Source organism: Notothenia rossii (genome assembly GCF_949606895.1).
Source record: "Notothenia rossii genome assembly, chromosome: 5".
Taxonomy (NCBI): domain Eukaryota; kingdom Metazoa; phylum Chordata; class Actinopteri; order Perciformes; family Nototheniidae; genus Notothenia; species Notothenia rossii.
The window spans coordinates 17,115,281-17,129,022 of NC_136903.1; the positions used below are offsets into that span (position 1 = coordinate 17,115,281).

General features: G+C 40.4%; 1 protein-coding gene across 3 annotated transcripts in view; it reads left to right on the forward strand.

Annotated features, from left to right (window-relative positions):
- sema4ba (sema domain, immunoglobulin domain (Ig), transmembrane domain (TM) and short cytoplasmic domain, (semaphorin) 4Ba) overlaps positions 1–13,742 on the forward strand; it is a 54,070-nt gene that overhangs the window by 36,930 nt on the left and 3,398 nt on the right. For all 3 annotated transcript variants that reach the window (XM_079682797.1, XM_079682796.1, XM_079682795.1), the window contains 12 exons: positions 4,689–4,849; positions 5,036–5,098; positions 5,706–5,804; positions 6,321–6,432; positions 6,658–6,774; positions 7,060–7,217; positions 11,366–11,547; positions 11,945–12,095; positions 12,421–12,631; positions 12,727–12,842; positions 13,232–13,389; positions 13,493–13,584. In XM_079682797.1, the coding sequence (XP_079538923.1) occupies positions 4,689–4,849; positions 5,036–5,098; positions 5,706–5,804; positions 6,321–6,432; positions 6,658–6,774; positions 7,060–7,217; positions 11,366–11,547; positions 11,945–12,095; positions 12,421–12,631; positions 12,727–12,842; positions 13,232–13,389; positions 13,493–13,584 (1,620 nt within the window). The remainder of the gene's footprint in view (positions 1–4,688; positions 4,850–5,035; positions 5,099–5,705; positions 5,805–6,320; positions 6,433–6,657; positions 6,775–7,059; positions 7,218–11,365; positions 11,548–11,944; positions 12,096–12,420; positions 12,632–12,726; positions 12,843–13,231; positions 13,390–13,492; positions 13,585–13,742) is intronic.

Consider the following 13,742-nt stretch of genomic DNA (forward strand, 5'->3'; position numbering starts at 1 on the left):
TTTTTCGTTGTCTAAACTAAAGTTACTTACTGCATTATTCACCTGCCTATCCAAAGAACAAAAAGATAGACATCAGTTGTAATTATCTATTTTGTTGTTATTTATAATAGTTTATTTGTATGTTCATGTAGATAGTTGCAATTGTATGCACTGATTTTTTATGATGTCCACCTCTGAAAGTTGTTAGAAATCCCGAATAAAATGGAGATGAATAAAATCGTATTTATGGTGTTCAGAGGAATAGAAATTACTCTTGAACAGTTGGTAATAATTTTCCAGAAAATGTACAGATAATCTAGAAACATGACGGACCACTGAGACGTTTGAAGAAGTTCCAGTGAAAAATGTAGACATCAAGGTCTGTTGATTATCAAATGTCTTTGGTTATTTTAAAGTTAGGCTCCTGTTGAGTTTTTCCAAGTGTAGGGCTAGGGTTATGGAAAGTTTCTATCATTTAAAATGTCCCTCCAAAAAAAGTTATGCAATAATATGTTACTTTAGCCTTGTGGCATCTATTGTTGGAAGTTATCCATTTCTACCTATGTTTTGTCTGTTTATGCTTTTGTAATTTGGGTAATATAACCATTAAACAATACTAAAAGGTCTCTTGTGACTACGCAAATAAAGTAATCTTTTTTCCACAACTAACAAAGTTACATACACATAACTTATATCCTCTATGGTCATTGTGAAAAGACTCATGGCATCCTGAAGCGGTATCTCCCAAACTCTTGAATTCTCCCTTACAAGACAAAAATCAAGATCTACAAGATGGTCTTACAAAGCGAAGATGACCCACTGTGTAGTGTTGCTGTGTGTTGCCTCTCCTCAGGAGTTGACCTGATGGTCACTTGGCTGCCCTCCCTGACAGCCTGTCTCTGTGGCTGCAGCAGATACCAGCTGCTCCTCCTCTCTTAAGTGCTTCCTCTGAACCGTCCTGTCTGGTTCCGCTTGTTTCTGAAACACCACAACATTTCTAGGGCTGCATTGTCATGAATTGGCCCCTAAGGAATCAACCTCAGACAGTCAAACAACAATAGCGGGGTTTCTTCAGAGACTGTGGCATTGTTGGAGAGGAGGGTAGAAGAAGTTCACCAAGGATACACTCATTAGGTCGTGATGTTCTATCGTTTACAGTCTGCACGCTGTTCGAACTCTAGCAGTTATTCTATCTGGGGTTTGTGGTCTCGGGACTGTGTTGCTTCCATTGCTTTAAGCTTATGTTGCTGCCTCAGGTATTCAGTGTCTACAAATTCCGTTTCTGAAACATTTCCCATTGAATCAAGTGTATGTTTGACATATTTTCTTGGTATGTTCCAAGTAACCATACAATGCTGTATTAATTCCATGAATTACCTCGTAGTTGAGTCAAAAGTTAATATTGTTAAAAGTTGAAGGAGCCAGTCAGGCTGTTCTAAACCCATAATGAATTATCATGGTATCTCCAACATGAGTAGGACAGGCTTAGTGAAGGCTTCTTCCTTAATCACATTAGACTGAAGCTATAACATATTGATTAGAGCAGCTTTAAACCACCTGCTACAATTTGTCATTTCAAGCCTGACCAGTTCATTATTTAAGCATACCTTTTTATTGATAGAGAACACAGGCAAATATGTTAAATATACTATTTGACAATAACCTGCTCCTCGGAGGAATAACGCATTGTAAACCAATAAGTATTAATGAGATAAGATTCATGTTTTCCTGAAATTGTGAATGGAAAGGTTTGTGTGGTTGCAAAACTCCTCCTGATCTTAGGCCCCATTTAGACAGAAACGCAAACAAACCGAATTCGATATCAAAAAAGTATTCCGTTCACACAGATACGGCTGAATAAACGTGTCCCTTCACACGAGACCGCTCGACCCGCTGGAGAGGCTGTAGTACATATGCTGGGCCTGTAAGTGGCGCTGTACTTCCACCACAAAATACACCAAAAGCAGCGAAGAAGACCCCCAAGCATGGTTGCCATGGTTGCCTGGTTCCCCTTCTGTTTATTCTCAGCGGTGGATTTAGCAACATGCAGTTCATGTAGTTCTCCATGTCCACTTGTTGTTGATGGTTGTGGTAGAGGAGCTGTAGATTTTGCACTAACATCTGTAGCAGTAGCTACTGACCATGCCGCAACAGAGGTGGGGAGAGGCGGGGCTATGGCTTCATCGTTATCAGGAAAATTATCGTATAGGACGTACACACGGAGCCGTTAGGCCCCCCAGAGAGTTCCGTCCGCAGATCTCTCCACCTTGACCCATTATCGTTTTAGGGGTCCGTTTCCGCGGTTCCGTTACGGCCTCGTGTGAACGAACGGGCTATACGAAAGAGAAAAGTAGCAGATACAACCCGTTTTGTTCCCGTGTAAACAGCACATTAAGTGATACTCAATTAGGGGCCTTGTTGTTTTTCTTCATCAGCTGTGGTCGCTAAGTATGACGGTGGTGATCATCTCCGGAGAACATTTGTGTAGATATCCACCCCTGAGAAAATTCCCCCAAAGCTTTTGTTTCGGTTCAGGCTTTGGTCTGTGTCTCTCTCTCTGTAAATCACCTTTAAAGTTCTTAAGACTCAGTGGGGAAAGAAAAAGGGGAGGGGGAGCGCTACCATCTCTCCATTTATCCTGTGATGATGGTGAGAAGGAGCGAGAGTGGGTCCATGTACAGTACCTAGAGCAGAGCCTCTTGTGGTTTTACAGACTGATTTAACTACACTTTGGCTCTCTGTTGCCAAGGTGATGGACTGCTATTAACATGATGTTTTCCCGAGGGAGAGGAAGTCTCAGCCTCCTGTTCCTCCCTGTTGAGGTTACACCAGGTCACACGTACTACAGGGTACAGACCACATGATGTGCTTATTACCAGGTCCATTTAATGACACCTTACTCTATCTGGACTAGTTTTATGCCGGGAAGTGCCATAATTGAAGTTACCACCAGCATGGTTGTTGTAATCCAGTGTGAATCTGCCAAGCCTGAGGATCTTTTGAGTCTTTAAAAGTGAATATTCTTCTTACGAAAGTCAAACTTACTTTGACTTTATGCAATGTTTTTGTTGACTTGCAGTTTGGAAGAACCGCAAGTTTTATGTATATTTAGTTTTACAAAAAATGATTTGGGGGAAGTTGGAAACAGGAGAGGGTAGTGTGTGTTTTTCTTTTTGCTGAAGGTAAGCTGGTTCTGATTTTGTTTGGAAAAGCAAGCAAGGGATTTTTCTTTTATTATTTTTTTTTATGCTAGGCTCTATTGTTCCAATAAGATATTGTGGTATAAATCTTCTTTCTACTATCATAAATGATGTGTACTTTCATTATATTAAATATGATACAATTAAAAGAGTTGAGCAGTCTTTTCAAAAATATTTGGGAGGGGATTGTTGTTTTTTATTCCAACCCAGGGCAGGTGTGAAGAAAATATCATGATCTCTGGAGAAAGCCTTGCGCTCTTTTTTTTTCTTTAATAAAATGTAAACAAATTGTTCAGCTTGCAACCCATCTCAGTCCTTTGTGTGCCTTCTCTTAGAGCTATGCAGTAAATAATATATAAAAGACAACGTTCCTCTATAAAAATCTAATCAAATCATTAAAAATAACAAATATTAGCAGAGCTTCCTCAATAACAGTAATGTAGGTCTGTTCTTTTCAAGCTCCTGTTATGGAGCTTCAGTGGCTTTAAGTTTCCATCAGCTTGCTGCTTCTGTTTATGCTGGCACGCAATTAAGGCAAGTTGTTCAGGCTGGGCCAGCAGTGAGAGCCTCAGGCTGCTGCAACTCTGAGATGCACATGGGCCTTTAAAGCAGTGATTAGGAGGGTGGATGATTTAACCCTTGGCTGCAGCGTTAATGTGGTCAGAGCAAATCATTTACTTACTGTACTGAAATGTTGGGAGATTTCTTTTCATGTTCTATCCTATTTGTCTCTTTCTAATGAGGAGCTGACAGGAGTTAGAACTTGATGTTGCACACACACACACACACACACACACACACACACACACACACACACACACACACACACACACACACACACAGGATCACAGGCATCTGGATTTGATTTCTGGGGTATATTGCATTCTGCATGAGACCCAGATCCTTAGCTGTGTGGTAGCTCGCCTGTTGGAGGTATATTGCTCTCCAAAGTCAAAGTCCAGTAACAGTGTGAGTAATGAAACAAACTGAAATGACCTCAGTGTTTATATTCAACAGAAATTAGGTTTCTGGAGTATCCTTGTTGTTTGGAGGTCTGACAAGTTGGCTGTGCACTTGCAACATCCTTTATTCAAGTTCAACTGGGACCTTAGTTGTACGTCCATCCCAATGTTCTTGTTTACTGTCAGCTCTGTACTGCGTAATGTCTGATGAAGGCCAGAAAAAGGTGCTGAAAAGGTTTCTGAATAGGAATATGATGGGAAGACGTTTATTGGGTTTATCTTTATTCCAATCCAAACTCGTCAAACCATTTTATAAACAATAAACCACATAATATGTATTTGAGCTGTGTAATTTTCAATTTTCATCATTTATCATATGGTGCTAATGTGTCTAATTAATTCAGAATATCTAAATCCTTTGGCGTGCATTAGATTTTATGACCACACTCAAAACATCAAAATGTTTATTTTTTAGCATTTCCTCTCTGCAAGAACTTATTGTGGGTGATTCATGAACTAAGTCTTTTATCTGTCTGTTTTTGTCCAGATGCGAAGGAGAGGACAACCAGAAGCTTTTCCGTTGCGGGAGTATTCAACTATACCTCAATCCTCCTCAGTAAAGAAGACAACACGCTATATGTCGGCGCTCGGGAGATTCTCTTTGCTCTCAACCTCACGGATATCAATGCAGTCAAGCTACATAGAAATGTAAGAGCCAAGCTATTGTAAACTGCAGATTAATATACAGTATTCACAGTATATTGTATCAATATGAATGGAGTTATAATAAAATCCCAGGGGTACAATATGAATATGGTTATATGAGTATGATTAGATCCCAAAAGTTCATGAATTATACCTCAGGATGAGTCTCACTGTGCTTCTCTCCCACAGCTCACGTGGAAAACTCCAGAGAGGAAGCGAGACGAGTGCAGTTTCAAAGGAAAAGACCTGCAGGCAAGTGTTGGTGTAAAAGCTCAAGTAGCGTAACTCTGGGCTCTAACTGTATTTACATGACTGCAGGTTCTCAAGTTGATCATTGTTGCAGGGCACTTTGGAAACAGGCTGAGGGCACAGCCCTGGAAATTTCCTGTCAAGTGAAAACTTTCCATTCTACAATGGATTTCTCCCTCCTTTCAAACAAACTTCCTATATAACCATCTTTCTTTGTTACCTTACTCCACTACCACTTTAATATGCAAACACACGGACCAGAACCTCGTACATTTCTGATGATATATATTTTAAGAGGGAGTACATTATTTATTTAATAAAAGTTTTTGTGGTACCAACACACTAGTTTTTCAAACTTAATTCCTGTACTGTGTTGCAGTCTGCAGATCAATTGTTGTCATGTTTATCTTAATTACTTAATATGTGTCTTTAGACAGGAAATAAGATACATTTTGAATGACAAGATAAAAATACAACCTGTTTTGGAGAAAGTGCCTAATCAGCTTGGTTTATGGCAGAGAACACAGCCGGATTGTTAAAGTATGTTGTATGCTGTAAAGACAATTACAAATTTTTTAATGAAAATGTTCCCAAATCTTTTCCCAAACAGACGGATTGCTTCAACTACATCAAGATCTTACTACAAATGAACAGCACTCATCTGTACGTGTGTGGAACATACGCCTTCAGCCCCACATGTGCTTACATAGTAAGTGTTTGTGTGATCAGTCACTGTATTGGGGATCTAAAAAGCTGTGTCATTCACAGTTTTTCTAGATGTTGTGTTTTTCCACAAAAGTTGATTACCCTGGTGCCTTTGTGGTTTTTTGTTTATTAAATTCAAGAGCATCTAAACTCTGACGCATGCTGCTTCCTGTCTCTCAGCACACTTAGCAGTCTGGCTGAGGCCCATGCCCAGCTAGACACAGTATAATGTCTGTACATTATTTTATTATCTCCTGTGCCGAAGGGAAATATTCAATGCATGTAATCAGATTATGTAAGAATGGACCCAGTTTGCATTCCTTTTCTACAAATCTTTCAAAGACTTAGAACAAACATAACAAACACACAGGCATGGCCTGTGCTTCAACTTTGCCCAAAGCCTGACGGTGCTCCTCCTCACTTCAGGAGGGTGAGGACGGGCAGCGGTCACTGTCAGAGCAGGTTACGGCTCTACTGTTCAACTACTGTAAGAGTCATGTGATGTGTGTCTGCTCCCCAGAACTCTGCAGACTTCTCCCTTGTCACAAGTGATACCGGTGAGATTGTGACAGAAGATGGAAGAAGCCGTTGTCCATTTAACCCTGAATACAAGTCCACTGCCATCATGGCTGGTAGGTCCAAGAATGTTGATAGAATGAGTATTTTTTTTAATGTTTTGCCTTAATTGTTAAATTAACTGAAACCACTGTGAGAACCAGTATTGTAAATAGATACAGGTGCCTAATATGTACAAATTGGGGTAAAACCTCTGTATTTCATTACTGTGTGTGACGCAGAAGCCCATTCCCTTGTGGTAACACACTGTGATTATTCTGGTCTTCTTCATTGCATTGCAGATGGGGAGCTGTATGCCGGAACAGTCAGTAATTTCCAAGGAAATGAACCCATCATTTACAAGAGTCTAAGCCAAGGAACTGCTCTGAAAACAGAAAACTCACTCAACTGGCTTCAAGGTACAATTGGAAGGCAATACTTTTCATTAAATTGTCATTTAATAAAGAAATATATCATTTGATATCATATCTTGTATAAGATAGAAGACATTCTCAAACTGTTCATGCCAGATATGCTGCATGCGAATAGTATTTGACACCATTCGAGATTATACAGATGCAAAGTGTCCTTGTCGCAATTGAATTTTCCATTTAGTATTTTGATGTCAGAGGAAATAAGAACGTCCGTCTCTAGACGCCTGAATTTCATCTACTGTCGGTTGACTTGCGTCATTTTTCTTTCAGATCCGGCCTTTGTTGGCTCTGCCTACATACAGGAGAGCCTGCCCAAGGGCAACCTCGTGGGCGACGACGATAAGATTTACTTCTTCTTCAGTGAAGCAGGAAAGGAGTTTGATTTCTTTGACAACACCATTGTGTCACGCATCGCTCGCGTGTGTAAGGTGAGTGATGCTTGAAGGGAGATAGTCCATCTAAAGGGGCCTTTTCCCCCTTTAGCTATACATCCTGACACCCCTTCACATTACTATAGGGGTCTATCAGACCAGGGAGAGGGCTTGTTTGTGTGTTTGTGCATTTCATGTGTTTATAGACAGTACATGCTCCTATACAGAAGCACACAGCAGGATCCTTCTGAAAGCTTCTTACAGCCTGACTATGATGAGTGTAGCTTACAGTCTTTCTCTGCAGTGACGCAGGATCTCTTGTTTCAGAAAAACATTCCTCTTGCATGTTTCCCTGTTTGTTCTATTTCTCCAGATCCTCTCCTCCCTCAAATCTTATCACGTTTCAGATAAATATTTGTGCTCAGACAGGACTCTGTAGCCAAGTCGAAATGTCTTTTGGATAACTGTAGCTCAAGATCCATGCACAGAAGTGGATTATCACCTGCTGAAATACTTAAACCCAGGGCTTTTGAGATACAGACCTCACACAGCATTTGTTAACATCGTTGAGGGTCTTCTCATTTCTGTAAACATCATTAACTTTGCAAAACCCGTTCTCCAGATCAGACTGCTGTCTTTTAATCATGTTTATCGAGGTACAAGAATGACAAATATTCACTGAGACTTTGAGATTTTCTCATAAAAAAACAGAGTCTCTAAAGACCTGTTGTTTTTTTGCAAACTGATAATGTTTTAGTTATTTGTTTTGTACTCCGATGAAGAGATCCAGTATAGTTTTTATATTCATTTATAATAGAAAGCCCAGCCGTGAATCACAGACATGGTTCAGTCGGGACCGCCTAAGGGTTACGTTTCCAAATATTTATGAAATTATACTCTCAGTTTTTCTATACATCCAATTAAAAACGCAGTTATATAAATATTGACTCATGCTTCGTTTTTAGTTAGGAGGTAATTAACATGTTTAATTTTGGGAGTGTGCTTCCTAAAATATTTGAATATACAGGACTGTCTCAGAAAATTAGAATATTGTGATAAAGTTCTTTATTTTCTGTAATGCAATTAAAAAAACAAAAATGTCATACATTCTGGATTCATTACAAATCAACTGAAATATTGCAAGCCTTTTATTATTTTAATATTGCTGATTATGGCATACAGCTTAAGAAAACTCAAAAATCCTATCTCAAAAAATTAGAATAGTTCCTCAGACCAAGTAAAAAAAAAAGATTTATAACAGCAAAACACAATCAAACATTTGAAAATGTCCATTAATGCACTCAGTACTTGGTTGGGAATCCTTTTGCACGGATTACTGCATCAATGCGGCGTGGCATGGAGGCAATCAGCCTGTGGCATTGCTGAGGTGTTATGGATGCCCAGGATGCTTCAATAGCGGCCTTTAGCTCATTAGCATTGTTGGGTCTGGTGTCTTTCAGCTTCTTCTTCACAATACCCCACATATTCTCTATGGGGTTCAGGTCAGGGGAATTTGCAGGCCAATCGAGGACAGTAATGCCATGGTCAGTACACCAGTTACTGGTGGTTTTGGCACTGTGGGCAGGTGCCAGATCATGCTGGAAAATGAATTCCTCATCTCCATAGAGCTTTTCAGCAGACGGAAGCATGTAGTGCTCTAAAATCTCTTGGTACACAGCTGCATTTACTCTGGGCTTGATGAAACACAGTGGACCAACACCAGCAGCTGACATGGCTCCCCAAACCATCGCTGACTGTGGGAACTTCACACTGGATTTCAAGCAACTTGGATTTTGCTCCTCTCCAGCCTTTCTCCAGACTCTGGCGCCTTGACTTCCAAATGAAATACAAAACTTGCTTTCGTCTGAAAAGAGGACTTTGGACCACTGTGCAACTGTCCAGTGCTTCTTTTCCTTAGCCCAAGTCAGACGCCTCTTCCGTTGTCTTGAGTTCAGAAGTGGCTTGACCATGGGAATACGGCTATTGTAGCCCATTTCCCGGACACGTCTGTGAACAGTGACTTTTGATACCTGGACTCCAGCTTCAGTCCACTGTCTTTGAAGCTCCCCCAAATTCTGGAAGCGACTCTTCTTCACAATGCTGTTAAGGCTGCGGTCATCTCTCTTGGTTGTGCAGCGTTTCCTGCCACATTTCCCCCTTCCAACAGACTTTTTGTGGATGTGCTTTGAAACTGCACTCTGTGAACAGCTTGCTCTTTGAGAAATTTCTTTTTGTGTCTTACCCTCCTGATGGAGGGTGTCAATGACGGTCCTCTGGACTGCAGTCAGATCAGCAGTCTTCCCCATACTTGTGATTTAGTTTACTGAACCAAGCTGAGTGTTTTTCAAGGCTCAGGAAACCCTTGCAGGTGTTTCGAGTTAATTAGACGATTCAAGTGATTCGTTGAACACCCTACTAGTATACTTTTTCATGATATTCTAATATTTAGAGATAGGATATTTGAGTTTTCTTAAGCTGTATGCCATAATCAGCAATATTAAAATAATAAAAGGCTTGCAATATTTCAGTTGATTTGTAATGAATCCAGAATGTATGACATTTTTGTTTTTTTAATTGCATTACAGAAAATAAAGAACTTTATCACAATATTCTAATTTTCTGAGACAGTCCTGTAGATAGTGTCAGTTCCTGTAAGTAATACCATACAGGGATTCCTGTTCAAATAAATAGTTGCTTTAAATCCAATCCGTTTCTCCCTAGTCCCTTGTTTGACGTACTGTGTCTACAGCAGTCCGCTCTTTGTTGTTTATTCAGGTGTTTAGTACACAAGTTCCACTTCATAGAGGCTAACTATGGAATGGTAAACCATTTTTTGCTCTGAGCAAACAGAACAAAGCATGTTCTCAGTTAGCCGGATTATAAAGTTCCCAGAAAGAAGCCATTACTGCCTGCCATGTTCATGCGTTTTAAACGGCCTTTTGAACAAGGGATGCTTTTAACAAGGGATTAATAAATGGGATGCATTTAGTTAAATTATTCAGAAGTCAGTTTAAGCACAGAGTGGCATTTACATTATGAAACGAGCGTTCGGCAGAAAGAGAACATACTGTACTGTATGTTGCTAATCATCTGCCTGGCTTACTGCAAAGAGTAATTGCTTCAGAAGCTCAGTATTGGTCATGTGTCATTTCCCCATCCAGCGCTGCCTTTTACTCTGATTAATGTAATACTTAAGTGGAATCAATTGAAGCTTCATGTTAGAAGGTCCTATGTATTTTAGATCATTTCGTATTTCTCTTTGGTCCTCTGCACTTTAAAAAAAAATGCTTTTTCTTCCGGCAGCCAACTTTAATCTTGTTACTGTAGATCTAAGCCTGGGAGAAGACTGGAATAATTGTTACTATGAACTGTATGTAAAATAGACAGTATGATTATTATCCTCCTTTTAAATGTCATGTCTTTTTTGTAAAAATCAGTACAGCCCCTGGTTAGTGTACTTTTCTGAGACCCAAAACTCCTTGTGGAATATACCGCCATACATCACATACTTTAAATCATTGAGGGTAAAAGATGTAGCCAAATGAGTCTGTTTGCCAAGGAGGTCCTATGCAACACATCACTTTGAAGGCTATTGCCAAAGGCTTTGCATCAGAGCCATAGTGTTAGTGAAGAAGAATTGACGGGGAGCAAAGCCTCTTTTTTCTTTTCATTTAAAAGCATTTGCCCTCTTCAAAGCCCCAAGTGTTTTTTTTCTTGTTTTCTTGTCAAAGCCAGTTGTGATGATGCATATTGTTTTCATGACCTAAAAGCCTGCTGCCCCCGGGTGTATCTGTGTAACACGCACAAGTGATTGAGCTCATTATGGTTTTACTACATGAGGTTAACGTTTCCAATTACCTCAATTCAAAGTGCTTCACCTTTGGACACAGCGCTTTTTTTCTGTTTCTGTTTTTAGTCATGGAGAAAGTAGATGACAGAACTATTTTCCTAATATAATATATCATACAATATACTGTATGTTATGGTATGTGAGGTTTCCCGTGGCAACATGCCATACGGTGCACATCATTATTTCATGCCTTTTACAAGCCTGTCACATCCCATCAAATCACAGCTGTGCATCAAACCGTTATTCCTGAAGCATTGTCAACCGCCTCAGCTCAGACAGATGTCAATCTTATATTATTGCACCCTCTACTGCCCACATGTTAAACTGCTCCATCCCTGCGATATCTGTGTTGCAGGGCGACATGGGAGGCGAGAGGGTTCTGCAGAAGAAATGGACGACCTTCCTGAAGGCTCAGCTGCTCTGCTCTCTGCCTGATGATGGGTTCCCCTTCAACATAATCCAAGACATGTTTGTGCTGACACCCAGCCCCGACGACTGGAAGAACACTGTGTTTTATGGAGTCTTCACCTCTCAGTGGTAAGCTCCAACTTTCACTGCAACATGTCACAAAATTAATGTTGTTATACTGTCAGATATCTTGAACAAATATGGCACGTGAGGAATAAAATGAGTCTTTATCTGAGGTATACTATAAATGATTAAAACCAAAAGTGCAAATGCAAAATAATAGAGGGGTTACTTTCATAGGAGGTGATGAAAGTGTTCTAAATTATTTGCTCTGAACTCTGTCCTGAAGTTCTGTAGAGTATAAAAATCATACATACTGCATATTAAAAATGCACATTAACATGTTAACACGTGTCTTGCGTACACACAGAGTTTGCATACACGTATATATAAAGACACAGCTACTGATGCACCCATTGCACAACTTTTAAGTCCAACCTCTAAATCCAATGTGATGTTCTCTCAGGTATAAAGGTGCTTCTGGAAGCTCTGCAGTGTGTGCCTTCACTATGGACCAGGTGGATAAGGCTTTCAACGGGCGATACCGCGAAGTCAACCGAGAGACTCAACAGTGGTACACTTACAATCATCCGGTCCCTGAGCCTCGGCCTGGAGTGGTGAGTAACCACCTGCTGCCCTCTGCTGGAGAAACAGTTAGAAACATCCATGTCAGCTGCATGAACGAGTTTCATACGTGACTGCCTGCTCATCAGCCACGTCCTTGAGTGTTACTGACGATTAAGGCTCAAGCAGATATCTGTTGAGCTTGTTCACCTCTCACCTTATTATTTTCAAATGACTGCCACTTTCATTTCCTGGCAAGCTCATCAGAGTTGATTCAATCAAAAAATGAAACATTGAAGCCCTTGCATTATGTGTCAGACATTGTCCTACAGTATGTGTGTGAATGTTTTTAAATGACTCGTGATTTTTCCTCCACAGTGTATTACAAATGCTGCCAGAGAACAGGGCATCTCGTCGTCGCTGCACATGCCAGACAAGGTGCTGAATTTTGTCAAAGATCATTTCCTGATGGACAGCGTGATCCGAAGTCAGCCTCTCCTGCTGAAACGTAACGTTCGCTACACGCAGATCGCTGTCCATCGAGTCCAGGCAGCCAAAAAGGCATATAATGTGCTCTTCATTGGCACAGGTAATGGTTTCCTGCACACAAACTAACTCATCTACCCTTTTGTAGCATTCTGTGTAATTTGTTGATCTAATTGCAAGTGATTCTGTGTCTTTTAGATGATGGGAGGATTCACAAAGCCATTAATGTCAAAAACAAGATGCACATCATTGAGGAGATGACGCTCTTCCGTGATTCCCAACCAGTGCAACACATAGAGCTGGACACTGAAAAGGTATAGTGGAGTGATGAGAGAAGAATAAATAAGACCGGTTTGTTCCACATAGCTTTCTCACTGTGTGAACTGAAAACATGCTCTGGAAATGCATTTATTGGCTGTTTAAATATTCCATTTGTCACTAAGAGTCACAGCCTAAAGAAGACCTCATGCTCAGCTAATTACATGCATGTCTCTCAGGGGATCTGCAAACAGCTAATTGTGAACTTCTTGAATCATAACGTGTCTTTGTTTCTGTGCTTGGATTAGTACATTAAAGCAAATAAATAACTTTTACGTTGTTGTTGTTAAGAAAAGTGCAACTATTAAACAAGGAAGAGTCTGGATGAAATTAGTAACCCACCTGTATTTGGGGACTTCCCTGCTTTGTCATCTCTTCTCCACAGGGTCAGCTTTATGTTTCCTCTTTCTCTGAACTGGTGGAGGTCCCAGTAGCTAACTGCACTAATTATCAGAGTTGTGGGGAGTGCATCCTCTCCAGGGATCCTTACTGTGCCTGGAACGGGAAGCAGTGTGTAGATGTTAGACAGGCTCCACCAAGCAGGTATGCATCCCCTCTGCACAATAATCTGACAAACACTTTTATTCATTGAAGACAATCTATTTCTTCTTGGATGGTTTCTCATAAAAAAATATATGTGTTTTAGTGCCTGGCAGCAGGATGTAGACGATGCAGATACATCAGCTATTTGCGACAAGGCATCGCCAAGCCCAAGGTTTGCTAAATCTCCACCTTCAAGTAAGTGAACTCCTTTTTTCTCTGTCAAAGATTTACAGACCAGCAACTGTGCACTGGATTTTTTCTGTTATGCCTTTCAATTTAAGTCGTGATTACAAATGTGTTCATTGCGTCAAACACTTATTATTCGGAATCCTGCTCAAGATAAGGCGGCACAG